General features: G+C 35.2%; 1 protein-coding gene across 2 annotated transcripts in view; it reads right to left on the bottom strand.

Moving 5' to 3' along the window:
* Positions 1-18,444, bottom strand: part of CCSER1 (coiled-coil serine rich protein 1) — a 728,043-nt gene that overhangs the window by 98,865 nt on the left and 610,734 nt on the right. Inside the window, exon 11 of one of the 2 annotated variants that reach the window (XM_074823102.1) lies at positions 7,031-7,078. The exons of the other annotated variant lie outside the window; for it this stretch is intronic. Within the exon in view, the coding sequence (XP_074679203.1) occupies positions 7,053-7,078 (26 nt within the window). The 3' untranslated portion in view covers positions 7,031-7,052. The remainder of the gene's footprint in view (positions 1-7,030; positions 7,079-18,444) is intronic. 2 annotated transcript variants of the gene reach the window in all.

Raw genomic sequence — 18,444 nt, 5'->3', positions numbered from 1 at the left:
ATTCAGTGTGTTTTAATCTTGACAGCTTGACTGAACTCTCTTTAGATCTAAATCACATACTTCCGTGGTCCTTTGCACAATCTTATTCTAAGTTTGCATATACATATTAAAAGAATACTTTTTTCCCTCTCTGAAGATGTAAAATCACATTGTTTTTGTGACTGACAGTGAAGCTGGTTAAACAAGTTTCCCATCTGTCTGTCCCTTGGTTACTCATTCCTCTCTTCAGGATTGTCAAAATCTCTCTCTACCTGAGTTATGCTGTTATAATTTATGGCACAGCTGCTCTGTAAACCAAATCCCTGTTTTGCTATTAAGAATAAACTTGAAATTTATTTAAAGATTAACCCATTCAATCTGAACTGTTTCTCTGAAGCAGAAAACAGGTATGCAAAATGATCCCATAAAGCATTGTATAGGCATGTTTGACACGTGACAGCATCTTTTTTATATCAAAATGAATAAGCTTCTGATTACCATTTTCTACTATGGCCTATGATAAATACATGTTTTATCATTTACCCTTACTTACATCTTCTTTTGAAAGGTTACATACAGATATTTCATATCTAAAATTTCCTCCATTTGTCAGAAAATGCAGAGAAGCATTACTGCCAATAAGAAGATATACAACTGAAGAGCTTCTTAAGCTAAATTATAGAATTATTTAAATGTCACCATAGTTCTCCTTTTCTTAAGACTAGAAATGTGAACTTACTGGTTTTGTTCATCCTATACTGGAAATATAAAAAACCAACCTGAAAGCATACCATTATCATAGATGATACTATTATCACAAGTTCAGGTTACATTCTGTGTTTTATTCCTTTATTTGAATGTTTCAATTCATCTTGACTATGACTTCTGGGCCTCCAACATTTGGAATTAAATATGCACTTGTGAGCTTGAGTTCTTTCTTTCTCTCCTCTATTGCTCCATCTTCTTCACAGCTTTTGCAATTTTTCCTTCCTGTTTACAGAGATTTTCTTGACAGTAGCTAATAAATCATTGCCCCTTAAACATGCTGCTGAAGTTTCCATAAATCTGGAGGTTTCTAAATTAGTATATAAATACACATATATTTTTGCTCTGCATATCTGCTTTTGAAATTGAATGAAACAGCATAGCAAAATCCTCTGAAGAGTACTGCAATGACCCCTTCTCCTAGATACTACCACTGTAACTCCCCAGCACTGATTTGCTGAATTCTGTACCGTAGTATGATGCAAGAAGTTTTGTTGCAAAAAAATGTTCTTCATCCTAAGTGCTACAGAAGTGAATTTTACTCATGAATATTCTTTTAGATTTCTCTCAGAATTCTTTTTACTCCCATTCTTTCCTTCTCTGCCTGTTTTGCCTTCCATAACCCTTTTTGCACCTGACTGTAAGCTAGACTAAGAAAGATTTAGAAGAGCTGACGATGGACAAGGCGGCAACTTGTTTTCAAATACTCAGCCTTGGAGAAAATCCATAATCCTTATGAGGGCATCTGGATTCCTTATTTGGTTTTTAAGAGTGCTTCATAAACTGTCTGCTGAAAGAGGAGGTAACCCCCTCTCATGCTAGAGCTGCTGACTCAGGAATGCAATGTTTGCACCCATGGGGTACAGTAGGACACAGAATTCTCCCTGACAAGGAAGAAATCCCCATCAGCTCTTGGAGAGAAAGGCTGAAGCCTCTCACTCTTGGTGCAAAATAGGAGAAGGAGAAGTTAGACACCTAGAGTATCATTTTTTAAAAATATTGTTTTCATGTCCTCCTCAGCTGCGTGACTGAAGTCGCTCATCTCCAAGCTCCTACTAAGAGCCCTGGTACTGGCAGAAGGTCAGGGAGAGCAGAGCACTTGCTGCTCACCCTGATGATACTATGCCACTGTGAAAGGGGAGATTTATGGGCTCAGAAAGAATACAAGTGATATAGAGCATAATTTAAGACCTTTGAGGTGAGGGCACTCACTAGACATTAGTCCTAAACTGGCATTACAAAGACCAGCAATTGACTAAAACAAGAAACTGCATTTAAAGTGAGGCTGGCCACTAGAGCTATGTGCAACTGAGGAGAGAAGAGGAGAAGTAGAAGAGAGTAAAAGTTTGAATAAGAGTATGGGTGTTTAGATCTTGATTCTACCCAAAGTCCTCCTTAAAATATCTATAGGCATGATTTAATGGCAACTTTTGTTTTGATCCTCATGTTTACAATCTCTATGTTCTATGCAGGTCAGCTGAATGACCAGTAAAAACCTTTTTGTTCATCATGGTTCCTCTCTGTCATGTTGCTCAGTTAATTTCTGTATTTTTCCCCAATTACTGAGAAATACATTTGACTACATTTAACTGTTACATCTCTCATTGATTTCTCACCAACTTGTTATTTATTTGAAGCAAGCGCTATACCTCTGAGCAGACATATATTATATCTATATGTGGGTTTTTTCTGCTTTATGGTTGGACTCAATGATCTTAAGGGTCTTTTCCAACCTAAATGATTCTACAATAAATATACACTAAAATACTTGAGGAAAACAATAAGGCTTCGTTAGACAAGCTAGTAGAAGCACATGTTTTCCTGGATGAAATATGTGAAATGAAAAAAAAGTGTTTAAGAAATGAAACAAAAGAAACCAAAATAAGACAGAATTGCTACTTTGGAAATCCCTAACTACAGACAATTTCAAAGGCCCATCAGCACTCTGTGAATACTGTGATGGCGAGCATGGGAAAAGGCAGTACATTTTCCCAGAATAAAGTTTTATTCATATTGATCCTGTCTAAACTCAACTCACTTCCTCCTTCAGGAAATGACCTGAAATTACAAGCCACAAACACCCATGGCCCTGTTCTTATCTTACAATGCAAATTGTTACCAAAAGCCAGAATGTCCCACTGAGAAGCAGACCTGGGGCCTTGGACATAGACGTCTTTGTCCATACTTTAAGACCTACTGTGGTGTTGTGCACGTGGATCTGTTCTCCTCCAGTGGAAAAAAATCTTGATGGCTAATTAAGAATGCATAAATAATTTCTGTGGGAGAGATACATTTTGGAAATAGTAATTGGCATGCTGTCGAGCTTTGATTTGCAGTTATATTGCATGACAGACATACGGCTGGAAAGAAGAAAACATTCACTGCCTCAGCCTACTGTAGTGTCTTCTTAAATAGCTTAGATGAGTGGCAATGGAAATAAAGTGATTATTCCAATTATCAAAGGCTCACAGGAATACATTAAGCCATGAGAAATTTACCTGCATTTAATAAACTGCTTGAAATTAGAACTGTAAAAAACAGCAAGAGAGTCAAAAGTTTTATGAAGTTCAGGCGACTTAACTGCAGCAGCATAGGGCAGCAGCATGTACCGAGCAAATGGGGACATGTTCCTCTTCCCAGTCTGTGCCGACAAACACCAATTAAGATCTCTAAAGGACTCCGACTAGACTTGAAAACAATAAGAATGACACTAAAATTGACTTTGAATATCATTTATCTATTGTTTAGATTTACTGAAACATGCTGCCCTTTGCTTCTATCCTCTGGCATTTGTCCATTACAGCGATGTGCCAAAAGTGAATTGTTTCATTAAAATCTGAAACAAAAGGGATCAATGCTCTGAGTTACAAAAATTAGTCTTTTTGAAAGATACTACTTGTTAATAGAGAACATCTGATCACCATGATTCAGTGCCTGCACTTAATTCCATTAAGCATTCATACTCCCAGTGCATTTCAAATTCACCTACAAGCACATTTTCAGAGAAACTTGAGTAATATTTTCTTTATAAGATAAAATTACGGATAGATTTGATTTCTTGGTTTTCCACAAAATTATAACTCTGTACAATTTCAGCTGCTTCATGAGTGGAACTACAGAAATCTCCTTTAAGTTAAGTCTTTGGGGGTTTGGGATTTTTTTAGAATTTAGTATGCTCTGCATAAATCTAAAACAGTCTCTTAAGAAAATCCCCTGGCAGGTTTTTAATGATCTGGGTGAAAAAACCCTTTGAAATCTCATAATTTCATCACAGAATAACATCTCTATAACCTGAAATATCAACAATATACTGTTTAATGAAAAAGTACAGCATTAATTACATGGTATTCCATTCTCATGAACAAATATATTTATTATATGTCTCAGAAAATAATTAAAAACAGCACTGATAAAAATATTAATTATTTAAATGACAATAGCCATATCCATACAGTCTCAGTGAGGTTGCTCAAATTGCCAAGATGTGACGAAAGAAAAAGGTTTTACAAGTGAAAATATACAGAACAAGAAGTTCAGTAGCATAGGCCAGATACAAATAGTACCCCTTGCATAGCCTCATTTAGTACTGTTTACATCTAAAAAATGTTAGCATATTCTATGCAATCATTTAAGGGATATTTCTGATATATAATATACAATTAATTATAATTAATATTATATATTATATAATTTATAATATAATACTAACTAATATAATCAGAGAAGGCTTACATTACTAGGACTGGAATTTAAATAACAGTAGCTACACATAACTTTTCTTTTTCTCAACTCACTACAAATTCATGAACAATACAGTATAATAACACTTTTTTGTGAATTGCCCTACTCTCTTACTAGCAACATATATTGCAAAAAATAGGTAGAATTATTCTGTAGATTATTAGCACTGTTGTAAGCAGTGCTACAAGATGAGGCTTTGCTGTTTTTTCTCAGACTGTTCCCAGAAGCAAAATACAGACCGAAGTATTTCATTCAGATCCTGTTCTCCTCCTCCGTTATCATACCTCTTCACTTTCTAGATAATTTTCAGTGCCTACAATTTACTGAACTTTGACCAAGAGACTAAAGATTATGCTTAAAAAAACCCACAAACAGCTGCTGGAATTATATGGTCCTCAACTCGAAAAAGTTGCTGCTTGAACTTCAGAAGTGATCTTGAGATTGCAAAACCCCAGTAAAAGTGGAATGTGTAAATTCCCAGATTTATATCTTCTTTTAAGTACACGACAGGTATACTGTGCACTTTTGTGACCCAAATACTGTTTACAATGTGGAATTGTCTCTACTAATTTGAATCCAGGAATTCTACAAAATCACCAAGCCTACCAGTGGAATTAGACTCATAGTCATCCAACTATTAGTACATCCATTACATACACCTCTAGTTATCTCAATGTTTCCAGTTCTTCCTTCTCTAGGAAGCTCACTGTTCACAACAAACCAATTTTTAATTATTTAAATCAAATTACATTTGTGCTTTTGCAAAATGTGATTCTACAGCAGGTACCACAACAAAGCTATTACCCCACATGATTACCATAACTGAACCATGATCCTTATCCATTGGCTTAATAGAGGCAATTAATAGCTAATTTTATATCCCACATCTTTTACCTTACTAATAAGTAAGGAAAATCCATTAAGGTAATGTAATTATACAGGTTGGAACATAACAAGGAAGCAATGTTAGTTCATTTAGGTTTGACCCCCCGATAACGTACCTTGGGAGTTTGCATGCTACAAAGCTGCAGCTTGCAGCTATTTAGGACCACATCTTATTTATAGCAATATACATCCTGAATACCTCTATGTAAACTTGTCAATGAGGGACTGAGATGAACCTTAATAGCTCTAAATGTTGTTATCACTCAATAGAAGAAAATGTTATACACATAAATCCAGCTATTTCAGAGTTTACTTTAAAAGAAGTACTTGCCACGGCATTTTTTTGACTTCCTAATGTTTATTACCGTTTTACAGTCTGAAGTTGAAGGGACAGACAAAACAGGTCCTACTTTCCTAGCAAAAGAGCAACTTATACAGCAAGTTAATTATGTCTACATGAGAAAATTATTATGCTGTTAAAGTTGTTGCAGAGACACTGGAGATAAGAATGGAAAAGCTGAGAGATGACTTAAGAGCCTAGAAATGGTCATGCTTTAATTTTCAAGATTTTTCTTTTCATTCAGAAAAAGTTATACCTCTGGCTATGTTATGGCTTGGAGTCATAAGGACTGTAAGTTGCTCCAAAATAAATGTTAAATAGAAAGAACTGGCATTTCAAATGCTGTATGAAATGTGTCACCATCAGAAGCAACTGGGTTATATTCATTTTCACCAGCTCTGGATCTGGTAAGTTGCATTTAGGAAGAACACTTGTTCTTTCTTATTTCTTGTAAGAATGCTTAGAAACACATCATTCATGTTTAACATGTCCATGTATAATAAATATGCATAAGCTCATGAGCTCACATTCATTAATTACATTAATTTTTATTCCTGAAAAACAGGTTGTAAAACATGGTTTTCCACTATCACCAATGACAGTTTACTTGCAACAGCTCTTTAATGAAATTTTCTTCTACCAAAGTGCAAAAGTAATCAAGGTACAAGCCAGTGATGTTCAGAAATATCATTAGAAAGTTATAAAAATTTGCATGTAAATGAGCATCTTCAGGATCTTGCTACTTTTTCAATAATAAATAAATAATAATCATCTAGCCATATAGCAATCTGCACAGAACATGTTTCTGAAAGCCATATAAACACTGATGAATGACAGTTTGGATACTTAGAACTAGAACAATAAGGAGAGACAAAAGTACTAATTTATTCATCAGTGTTTACAACTACAGAGGTGAAAACTACAGCTGAGTATAAAGCATTTAATATAAATTGTTCACAATCACAATAAAAACTAACTGAACAATGTAGCTCAGGGATTTTTTAAAAATGAAACTTCATAGCAGATGTTAATCAACTAAAAAGATTACAGAGTCCAGGCCATGACCTATGGCAATCAAAACCCTGTATAGTAGTGCTTTCTAGACCATAAGAAAGATAGTACTTCTTTGTTCCAGAGTATTAAATTTTTAAAAAAAGAAATTAATTTTAAAAATCACTCTTCTGCAGAAATGTTAGTTCATATCCAATGGGAAAGGAAGAGAAGAAGAAAAGAAGTTAACATAAAAGAAATATATGACCATGCACAACACTGAAAACGTTTGAAAACACATACATGTTTCAGAGACATGTGACACTGTACCTGGTGATGTGGGGAATTGCCTTCACACGGTGGTAACGATTACACAGACTGTAATCAAGAATGCAATACATGACAATGGATGGATGGAAGGAAAAAGAAAGAAAAAAAAAGAAGAAATGAGAATAATATTAAAACGCATATAACAAAGATGGAACAACTAGAACACTTCATGGACATACCAAAGAAGACCTATAAACCAAACTAATCATCTTTGCAGACTTCACCCTGACATTTGGTTACTTTCTACTTGTAACTGCAGTAAAGAAAGACTCTGGATATAACATTTCAGTTGATATTACCTTCCATTATTAGAGTATTACAGACTGTGGACTGTCACCAGAGTGCAACTGGGGTTTTGTTGTTGAGTATCTCAACCTTACACTTACATTAGTTTATGAACACATAGAGTGAGATGTTTTCACACTTTTGCAATCACTGGAGAAAAATCTTAGTTAAATCAATATGAGAAGAGCCATTTAAAATTTATCTTAAAATTCCAAAGAAGGATAGATGATATATATATAAATATATATATATATATATATATATCAGAAACACCTCCACTAAAACTTCACCCCCGAATATATCTTCTGTTTTACAGCATCAGTCCCACTATTTTGTGAGGAAGAAACAAGTGGAGAGATAAGAGAAGCACAGATCACACCAAGCTCTGACTCTCTGGTTCAGTGTGGTACCTGAGGGGAGCTAAACAGGAGTGGTGTGATCCATCTGCTTTCAGAAAGCCTAATCCAGGTGTTATTTGGCCTTATGTGAGTTTGGTTCCCCATAACGTTATTCTTCAGCCAAAATACCACTTATGAGGTTCCTGTTGTTTCTTTCTTGTATTCTTTCTTCACTGATGTGCTTAGGCTCCCTCCCCCTGGAAAAGGCCGCAGTGTAATTGAAGGGAAGGGATCTGCTGTGGTTCAGGGAGCAGGGATGGGAGGCAGCAAAGGAAAGGGATCTCATTGACCACTGTATGCAACAAATCAAGGGCAAAGTTAAGCAGTAGCAAGACTGTTCACAGCTCCCATAGTCAGCCTTTCAAGAGATACACAGCCAGAAAAGTAAAACTGCATATAACCTCAAATTACAGTAAACCATCAGTTTTAATGTCACTTATATATGGTGTTTTAATTACCTCTGTTACACTAAAATCGGACTTACAAATTTTTGGATACTTTGGTCCACTTAAGGAGTAGAGTCAATTGCCAAGATGTAATCACTGATGAAAGCCATTCATAGAAAGACATATAAAAGAAATTACACTATAAGGATCTGCTGTTGCTATTTATTGTATTTTTTTTTTGTTGTTGTTCTTTCTTTAAGGGTAAGTAGCCAGATTACTGACCGTGGAGGGAGGAAAGGGTTGCATATTTAACTGCAGTGACCTCTTATGCATAGACAGTGCTCAATATGAAAGAAGCTGAGGGACTGCTTTTCTGGATTCACAATTACAGATACAGCCATAAGGACTGGGCTCCTATTATGCTGGGGTTTTTTAGTTAGAATACAGTTTCATGAGAAATTAAAGATGTTAATATTACTTGGATTGCTGAATCTTCGAATCTTTGGAATAATCTTCTCTCCTTCTGATATATCAATTTCTTAGAGAGGAAAATACTAGCCTAAATATAATAAAAAACTGCTACTACACTTGCAAAAGAAGAAAATCTGTTGAATTGGTACTCCTTTGTTTACCAATATTATCTGTATGTCCTCTGTTAATATCACATTATTGTATGTGTATACTATATACATTGTATGTATTGTATATTTTGTATATACACAGATCATGCTCATTTTCTGCACACTACATGACAATTTGGAAATAAATGTTAAATTTAGGACATTGGTCCTTTAAGATGAGGAGCAAACAAACAATAAATTAATTATAAAAATTACACAATTTTATGTATCAAGAACTGAGTTTGTATCTACCTTATGCATTTTTTTTGTTGTTTTAAGGAAACTATAATTTAAGTGCTATGTAGGGGTTTTGGTTCATGTATTTTACTAGTGTAATTTGAAAAGCATGACAAATGATAAAACTGAGAAACCAAATACAACTAAAGCAACCATATAACGATGAAAAATATCATCCACTTCTCCTGTTATTCAGCTGATTTATCTGAAAAATCATTAATTCTATTTTCAAATTAATTTAAATTACTTTCTAAATCAGCAATAATTAGATCATAGACTGAAATTCCATGTTTCAAAGCAAAATTCCTATATATCATGCAGCCAACTGATGGTTCAAAGTGAAATGTGGAATCACTGCAAGTTGATTATTTTATGCTATCACTCTCCTTACTGCACCATCACAGCTTTCAATTACCAAGAAAATACATCTAAAAATAAAACACAGAGCTAAAACCTAGATTCTCGCAAAAACTTATGTTCTAAAGTCACATATAAATCAATGAAACCCACTGTAATAGCATACGAAGTCTCAAGGCACCAGGATGAAACAGCAGTGCAATCTACTGATGCAGGCAGCAAAGTTATCATGATATCTTCCTAAAATTTTCATTAAAACTGGGAAGCTTGGCAGTAGTTTCAAATAGAGATTCTGCTAAAATTTTGATGGTAGGTCAGTAAAGCCATGATTAACTGATAGAAGTTAAATGCCTTCTACTACTAACTGGATATCACTAAGGACTGAACGAAAACCCTAAACAAATGGTGTTTAACCAAGTCACCTACAACTGAAACTAAAAATTCTTTTCAAGAAGTCTGTTGAGGACTGATAACAGGGACGAACTCATGAGTAAAAATAATCCTAAATGCAAACCAACAGCAGAATCAAGATTCAAATTCAGCGAATGACTGAGTGCAAGTGGTCCTGCTGAAGGCACCCAAAGCTCTGTCACAGTTTACTTGGCTACCTGAACAGTTGGGCTTCAACCTGGACTGACAAAGCAACCAGAGGCAAACCCACCATCATTAAAATACACGTCACATTCCTAGGCTTTGGTTTCCACCTTACATTTTATTACCATTTCAATAAAAATATGAGACCGGAGAATAATTTAGAGGTGTCCATTAACACCCCTACTCTTCCATCCTTTGCATGGGGACCTATATCATATTCCCACATGGATGTATCAATACTCTAGAGGGGCTGGCACATCTTTTTATCTGCTGTTGAAATTCACTCACAGAGAAGTTGTGCCTCTTATTCATTTTGCTTGTCTAGAGGAAGTCCTGGAAGGCATTTTTTCCTCTTTTCCCACAGTCCTACAGAGTCTTGGGACAAACTGTTCTCACTGCTGATATGGGCATAGTTAGCAGCTGTAAGATTTAAAAGGCAAACACCAACATGAAAATGTACAAATCCCTAAGGAAGAAAAAAAGAATATTTTTTTAAAAAAAGCAGAGGATCAGGGGAGTGTCACCCAGCAGCAGGATCAGCTGCTCCAGGGAGCAACTGAAGGGGACCTTTCCTCACCTGACTGGCTAAAAGGGACTGAAAACAATATGAAACCAATTTCTCTGAGGATTTTTTTTTTGTGTGACACCCTTTCAGCTCTGTCAGTCAGCAATGTTCTGTGTTCAGTACATCAAGTAGCAATTTCTTTCATTAATTTCTGCTGGGTAAATTCTGTTCTTCTACATGTCACTTCCCATTCCTTTGCATCGATTCCCACCCGTTTGCCTATGAATTAATTCAGAATCCTTGTTAACTACTGCCCTACACCGTAAACTACTTTTCCCAGATGAAATCATAAGAAGTGGTTGCCTCAAAAAGATATGGCTTGTTTCCTGTTTTAGAAAGTCAATTTGTTCTTTTCCCTATTTTTTCATGCATTTTCTTTCATTAATATCATCAGTACCACATTTCTTGGTATGTCTTAATTTGAACAGTTCACAACTGTCTTGGCTACATCTCTACTGGGGAAGAAAAATGTTTTTGTCTAGAAATGTCCAATAACCACTTGGAAACCTTCCATAAGAATCATTGCAAGATGAATGTTTATAAATACTTCTTTGATATAAATAGATTTCCTGACACTTTATAACAAACCTCCAAATTAAAGATATAGCCCTAAATAAATAACTAACATTTTGTAAAACAATTCATATTATCTCTCCAACAGAGCATGAATAGTATTTTGGCATGAAAGAGAATAGTTACAATTAATTATTGCTATGATGGTTTACCAGCATGCAAGTACTGCGCATTTAATCTTTTGTCAACAAATTTTATATGGCACTGTAAAAGCGAGACATTTATAGGAAGGCTGGAAAAAGACTCACATTAGTAAATGTTCATGGGGGTTAACTCCACAGGTAGCGACAGCACAGAAACAGGAGGTTAAAGAAAGGGATTTGTGAGTTTGGCCTCGCTGAAAGTTTTGAATGCTTGGGGAAAGTGACAAGACACAATTTAATAGGCAGGCTCACAAGGATTTGTGTTCAACCTTGAGACTGAGAATGAGACTTTTACATTTAATTCTCAAAGCAAGGGATCAAAGAGTCCGGTGAAATAACTCCTTATATATATCATGCTTGAGTACCTTACTTGACGAGTGGGCATACTGATTTTAATTAATCAATCCATTTATTTCCAGTAATTTTGCTGACTGGAAAAAACCTCCTTTCCAAACTCACTAAGTTCCTCCTTTAATTTGCCTTTTAACATAAAAGTAGGAGTGCTTTGGGCATTAGAGATTCATGCACAAGATACCCTTTAACTCTACACAGTCATGTCCTCAGTAAATCACAACAGCAATCCAACTGTCCTGTAAAACTAGAGTTGGGTGCTAGATACCTTCAACAAATGGGAAGAGAAGCAGGCAAACACTGTGCTTTATGCACTATTTCGGCAAGCACCTGCATCTAGCATCTTCTACGAGGCCCTGTTGGAAGCCACAGAGTCTGCTGACATTGCTGTATTAAAACCATATCTGAAACTTAAAGTTTGCTTAGCTGCTTTATCAGGATAGTGATTAACATTACTCTGGAGTTGTTCTGGGCAAAGAACGAACTTCCCTTCATTTCCTCTTGAAACCTCAAGGCTGCTACTTAAATTCATTGGTACACTGCAGCAGCTATTCAAGAGAATGAATTAGTTTTGCACAGATTTTACAGAGATTTCATTTAATCAGAATTATCCCTTCCACCCACTTAACACTAGTACATACTTTCCTATTGAAATATTGTATTGCTTTTCACCATATAAAACCTAAACTCGACAGCAGTGTAATTGCAAAATGGTATCTAATATTTCATCTTCCACCAAACTAGAGGATAAATATGTAGAATCATATCTATCACTGGTTCATCCCAAACTGTTACTGTTATAATTTAAAAGAAATGAAGAAGTTATACCATCAAAAATAAGACTGACTGAAGAAGAAAGGACTAAGAAAATTGCTAGTTGGATTCCATATGGAGTCCAGTATACATCAAGTCCTCCTCGCTGAGTCCTTCCACCTCCTAGGCAGGATTTTTCAGTGTGCCTAGACCCTCATCCGTGTTAAATACAGCAAATTCTTTGAAACCACTTCAAAATTTTCAGCAATAAAAGCCTGTGAAAAGCATGAAAGATGTAGTTAGGTACCCTGATTACACTAAGCTAGCGTAGCAGTAAGGACCTATTGCAGACTGCTACAGTTTATAACATACTTGTGGCTTATACTAAGCTAATCAGGGGAGAAAGGGAAAGCTGCAGGAGAATAGCTCTCTTCCAGCCTCCACACTGATGTGGACCTACTGCAGACCTATTTACGAGAAACGTGAACTTTTTTAATAGACTCTAAAAGTCCTTTAGAGTTTGTTGACCATTATGAATTATGTGTAAATGTACAAAAAATACCAACTCTGTGCCATAGAAAAATTATCTCATGTAATGCAAATTCATTTTAAAAAAATAAAATAAATAGTGGTGGTGAGAAGAACAATAATAGAAAAATATCAAAACACCTCAATGATTATTGTGGGTATAGGACAATCCAGCATGTCAGCCTGAATAAATGTGTGAAATTCCGAGAGATGACTTCAGTTGAAGCAATGGATGTTCGCCTTCTCAATACACTCAACACCTCGAAGAATTGGTACTTGAGGGACTTTTGTTTGTTTGTTCTACAGAAAATTCCTAATTGGGATTGAATGACAAATTGGGGGCACAAGGGATCCTAATGGGTGAATTTTGTACATTTAACTTGTACAATGTGTCTAAACATTCAGCTTGCAGCAATTATTTCATCAGCTCTAGTACAAGATCTTGTTTTTTTACCGTGCTAATGAGTTGAGCGGATGTAAATTAAAAGATATTGCTCAGAAATAAAATGTGTCTCATGTTTCTCTCTGAGGATACCGATCAGACAGAAAAAAAAAAAAAAAAGTTGATCTTACTTTGAATATTTCACTTAATTTATGTAATTCCTTCTGGAAAGCTTTCCCCTTCCCAGATTTATTCATCCTTGCTATAGCATAAAATCATAGTTATGATTTTTAAGTTATAAAAATTTTTCAGGATTTTTTGATATTGTATTGGTCATCAATCTTGCATTAACTGCATAATAAGGATGGTTATAGACCAGTTATAGTTCTATGTTCTTTAACTACAAGAAAAAAGAACAGTAATATCTGAAAGAAAAGAGAGACTTATTGGCAAAACTGAAAAGATTTCTTTTTGTAGATATCTTCCAGAAGATCATACAACAGCATAATGTTGAAAACTATTATGCAATAGCAACATGGAAGTGTCATGCATATATATTTTAAATAATTCCATAATTGTTATGACTTTTCAATTTACATGTGTACACCCCATGTCCTCCATGGAGGAGGTCAGAACATGACAGTTAGTTACATCTGTCAAACGGCATGGTTTTATGTGCAACAGCATACCCTGTTATTAGCTCAGTTATTTCACTGACCTAGAAGGCCATATTGGGCACATTTGCTTTTTTACTGAGATACACACACACACACACACACACTCTCTCTCTTAGAATTTATCTTCCAAGTCTAGGCTTGAGAAAAAGCTATCTGGGTTTGCAAACTCTTTTGAAGGCTAACTATGATTTCCTTATAAGAAAACAATCAATGTCTCTCACTGAATAATAGGTGGCACAGATTTGTAAAAATGCATGTGCAAACACTTTGAAAGGTATTTAAGTTTTTACTTCTAGATTTCCTATTGAAAATCATCCAAGAATTATGGCAATATGTATACTGTGATTTGTACCATCTTGCTAATTCTTCTGTTCAGCCTCACGGCTAAGCAGAAGAGTTTTCAACATGAAAGTTTCAGAAATTGGCAATGTCCAAGAGTTTGAACTAAATGTCATTTCCATCCTTGATGATGCTGTCAGTTTTATGAGCTGTGGCACACAGAGAATATATTGCACACTTAGAGCATGCTCAGCAGTGTTATTTTAAAACCATGACAGATGTACAGCCTCAGCAGGATCTCACATTACAGAAGCCAGAGCAACCCTGCCATACAGCTGATCCCTTTGTTCAAGAAGACAGCGTATCACCCAGGGAAACCAACTACCCAAACCCATAAATTCCTCCACCTATTAAGTTCCTACTGAATTCCAGTTCAATTTCTACATTTTGTTCTGCAACTTATAAGGTCTTCATGAGGCTGACACAATTACTGGAGATGCTTTTCATTTACCAGGTACTCATCTGTAACAAGAGGAATGAAAGCATACAAAGTAACACTGTTCCTAACAGAGAAGATTGGTCACTTGATTTGGTATAGTATGACTAATTCGCTGAATAGGTCTGAAGAGCTCTGAAGTTCACCACCTTTAGAGCAACTTGCAAACACACTTCTTTCTTCAAGTCCATCCATGATAAAGTCAACAGAAAAAGACAGTGAGTGGGAATCCGCTCTATGTATTTCCAGTGAAAATTTGATGTAAACAAGTGCCAAGGGTGATGAATACCTAAAAGTTGAACTGCTATAATTGAGAAAACATTGTGGTAGGATCTTCAGTTAGCATCTCTCCCATGCATTTCTTTTTTTTAATCCAATTATCCATCAAACAATAATGTATCTCCTGGTGAGAAAAATGAAATTGTGCATCTATATCAAGCAAAAATTCATGTGAGAAGCAATCTAACCTTCTGAAATGACAGTTCTCTCATGAGATTTGGTGAGAAAGAATGATTGGTTTTGAGCATTTTTCTAGTTCCTAAACCAAGCAGACTTTCTTTCTTGAACTGGCTCTTCACTTGTAGTGAAAAATATCAACTGTCTTTGCAATGTTAGGAGGCAATATTTTTATATTTTGTTTGTTTGGTTGTTTTTTTTTTCCTTTTCCATTGCTTGTTATACCATATATCAGATAGCCCCACGGATGTCTGTTCACAATATGGAACTCCACTTGTGAGATCAAGAACTTCTGAATTTCCTGGAGATTCAGGACTGGAGACAGCAGGACTGGATAGGTATTTAAAGTTGTCATAGGTAGAAGGATAAAATATGTTTCTCCTCATGTTCCTCTTTCATGAGAGTGACACAAATATCCCTGACCCCACCTGAAATCCAACACAGCTATGAGCATCACTGACCTATCAAGAGTATCAGTGTTTAAGGAGAAAATCCAAAGAAAATAGCTGTAGGTATAGCTTCTTTTCTTAGAAAGGATATGGATTCCAGGATATTTGTCTCAGTAGCCCACAGCCATAAACACCATTCTAACCCTGCTGCAAAGCTGGTACTCTAAGGTAGCAAATTAGACCCAGAACAACTTTGGTGAGAAAGCTGGTTTAGAGCTATGTTAGCATGTAATATAGGCAATCCTAAAGACAGATACCTGAAGAAGGAAACTTCCACCGGTAGCAAAACAATTGAATGCACATTATAAATGTCAGAAACGAAACAATCATGCTAATCAACCTCATATCATTCTCACACATAGAGTCACAAAAAGGTTAAATATTACAATGCTTAAGAGCTTAGTCACATTTCAAAGCTTTTGTTTGGGTTTTCAATGGTGAACTTTTGTGAAGAAACAGCAGCTGTCATTGACTCCGTTTTACTTCATATTTGCCTAACAAACCAAACTGATAGAAAATTTAGATTTACTCAGAACTGAAGAGGGGTCCAAAACACAGTGTTCAAAGTCTAGTAGGGCTGTCTTCAAACAAGAAAGGAGGGAGGGACAGGACTAGATTCGTTTTGACTCAGATGTATGTACAGAGATATGGTAAAATTGGAAAACTCATATGTTAAATTTCTCTGAATTTGAGAAGCCTTCAAATATTTTTTTCAAGTTTTGTCTTTTAGCCAGAGTTGCCTAAGTTGCATCCAGAAGCTTCAGTCAAAGTCCTGGCACCATCTGCCATGACCTGAAATATAGCCAGGTATGACATTGTACAATTTCAGGTGTACATGGCCTATCTTCATTGGAAACTGGGTCATTAGTGTGCCTTTCAACTTTTCTGAACTACATTTCAGACAAGCTTTGTGTACTTCTGGGTTTCTTTGGGAATGATTTGTACAGCTCTGTTCTAAAACTTTGCCAGTTGATTGGATGCTCTCCCTCCTTCAACAGCAAGTCCCAGCCAGTCAGATCTGCAATTTTATATTAGTCTTTCACCAAGTATCAAACACAAACAGATTTAATGGACCCAAGAATTTGCTCAATCGATTCCCAGATGGGGCTAGGATGGTAAGATGGCAGTAAAATGGCAAGGCCATGCCCCAGTTCTCCAAAGAGGAGATGGTTAAGCAGCATTTATTGATTCAAGGAATTTCAACAGCATAAACTTACTTACATTTCAAAAGGAGAAAATGTTTTCATACTAAATTACAGGGCAAACAGAAAGAAGGGATTTGCTCCACTTTAAACACAGAATTGGAAATGTAAATCATAGGAAGGAACTGCAGAAGAGATTATTTTCATTTTTTTTTTTTTTTTCCCCAATACTATGTTAAAAACAAAAGTTAGAGAAATAGTAAGTAGTGCAACCCTTGCTAATATCTTCTCTAACAAATATCCAGGGAACACTCACCAGCCTATATTGCCTCTCTAGCTTATAGTTTAGTTTGAAAAGAGTACTTTCCTGATGTTCTATCATTTGTAACTACAGTAATCAACTTCTCTTTTTATTTAGATGCTGCTTTGGTAAACAAGTAAGTGGCTGACATGCCGTGACAGCTGATTAAGATTGTGTATTATACGGTATTCAAAATTATCTTCCCAGGCTATCAATCCAAGGATAATGGTATGTTTTAAAAACATGCACATTTGGACAATTCCTCTGATAACAACAGTATCCCAAATGTTTATGCAGCTGTTTAGCAAAGATGCTCTTTCTGACAAGAATGGCTGGTTAGACATGAGCATAAAGAGATAATTTCTCTGTGATACAACTATCCTTGAAGATTTATTGAGTCAAAAAAATAGCGTAAATGTAGGTTTGAAAGTTTAGAAAACTTTTAGTTCAGCAAAAAGGGCTACATATTATCAGGCCATAACTCATTCCACAAAATGTTTCATTTTGATAAAAGATAAATTTTAAAAGATTTTATAAAAATAACTGGTAAATCTTACTTTAATTATTATGATAGCATATTAAAAAAATTATAATACTAATTATATTTCTAGCCTATCGGACCACTTGCTTTCTCTTTTATCTGTTTTGCTAGCTTGCTTCTGAGAATTTTTTGTACAGCAATAATCAAGGTTACAGGAAATGTTTTATACTACTTGCTTTTAAATTACACTGTATCCATTTATTTTATTCCTACTAGAATTTCATAGTCCTTTATGAGATAGGACTGAAAACTAATATCAAGTTTCTTGAGTTCTAAAACAAGTTGAGATTAATCTATTTGGATTTTGCTAAGTAAAAAGAAATTCATACATACATTTAAAATAAGCTGACTTTGTTTACAATATATTACATATTACAGAAAATATTCTGCTGTTTGGATAATTCAGACCTCTGCATTAGTAAATTTACTTCAGCAATGTAACTACTGGAAGTCTAAAATACTGTCAAAAATACAGTCTACTTAGTCCTACCTATAAATGGATCTTTTTTGTTTTAAAGTTATTATTTTTAAATATAAAGCTAAAATATAAATATTTATTGATACAGTATTTAGAGTAGCTCCTGGTTATCCTTGTTGGTACTATTACCTGTTTCAGTCTGTGAACCTTTCAAACTGTGTAATGGGAATGTGAATCTAAATCCTTTGAGATAAACTGATAAACTCCCATAGAAGTAAATAAGCTTTGAATCCAGGAGAAATTTTCAGTTTTTAAAAAAACTATCAGAAACACTTAAAATGTTTAAAGCCATTTATTTCTCCTCTTCTTCATTGGTCTCAAAATAGGAAAACTCTTTTCCCTCTGACTTAAGGGAAAAATAAACACTATCAAAAAGAAACACATCCAAGATCAGGTATTTTTATGTTTGTGATTGCCTTCTAG

Source organism: Strix aluco, chromosome 4 (assembly GCF_031877795.1).
Source record: "Strix aluco isolate bStrAlu1 chromosome 4, bStrAlu1.hap1, whole genome shotgun sequence".
In the NCBI taxonomy this organism is placed as follows: Eukaryota; Metazoa; Chordata; class Aves; order Strigiformes; family Strigidae; genus Strix; species Strix aluco.
The sequence above is the reverse complement of the archived record's forward strand: the minus strand, read 5'-3'. Positions and strand labels throughout refer to the sequence as shown.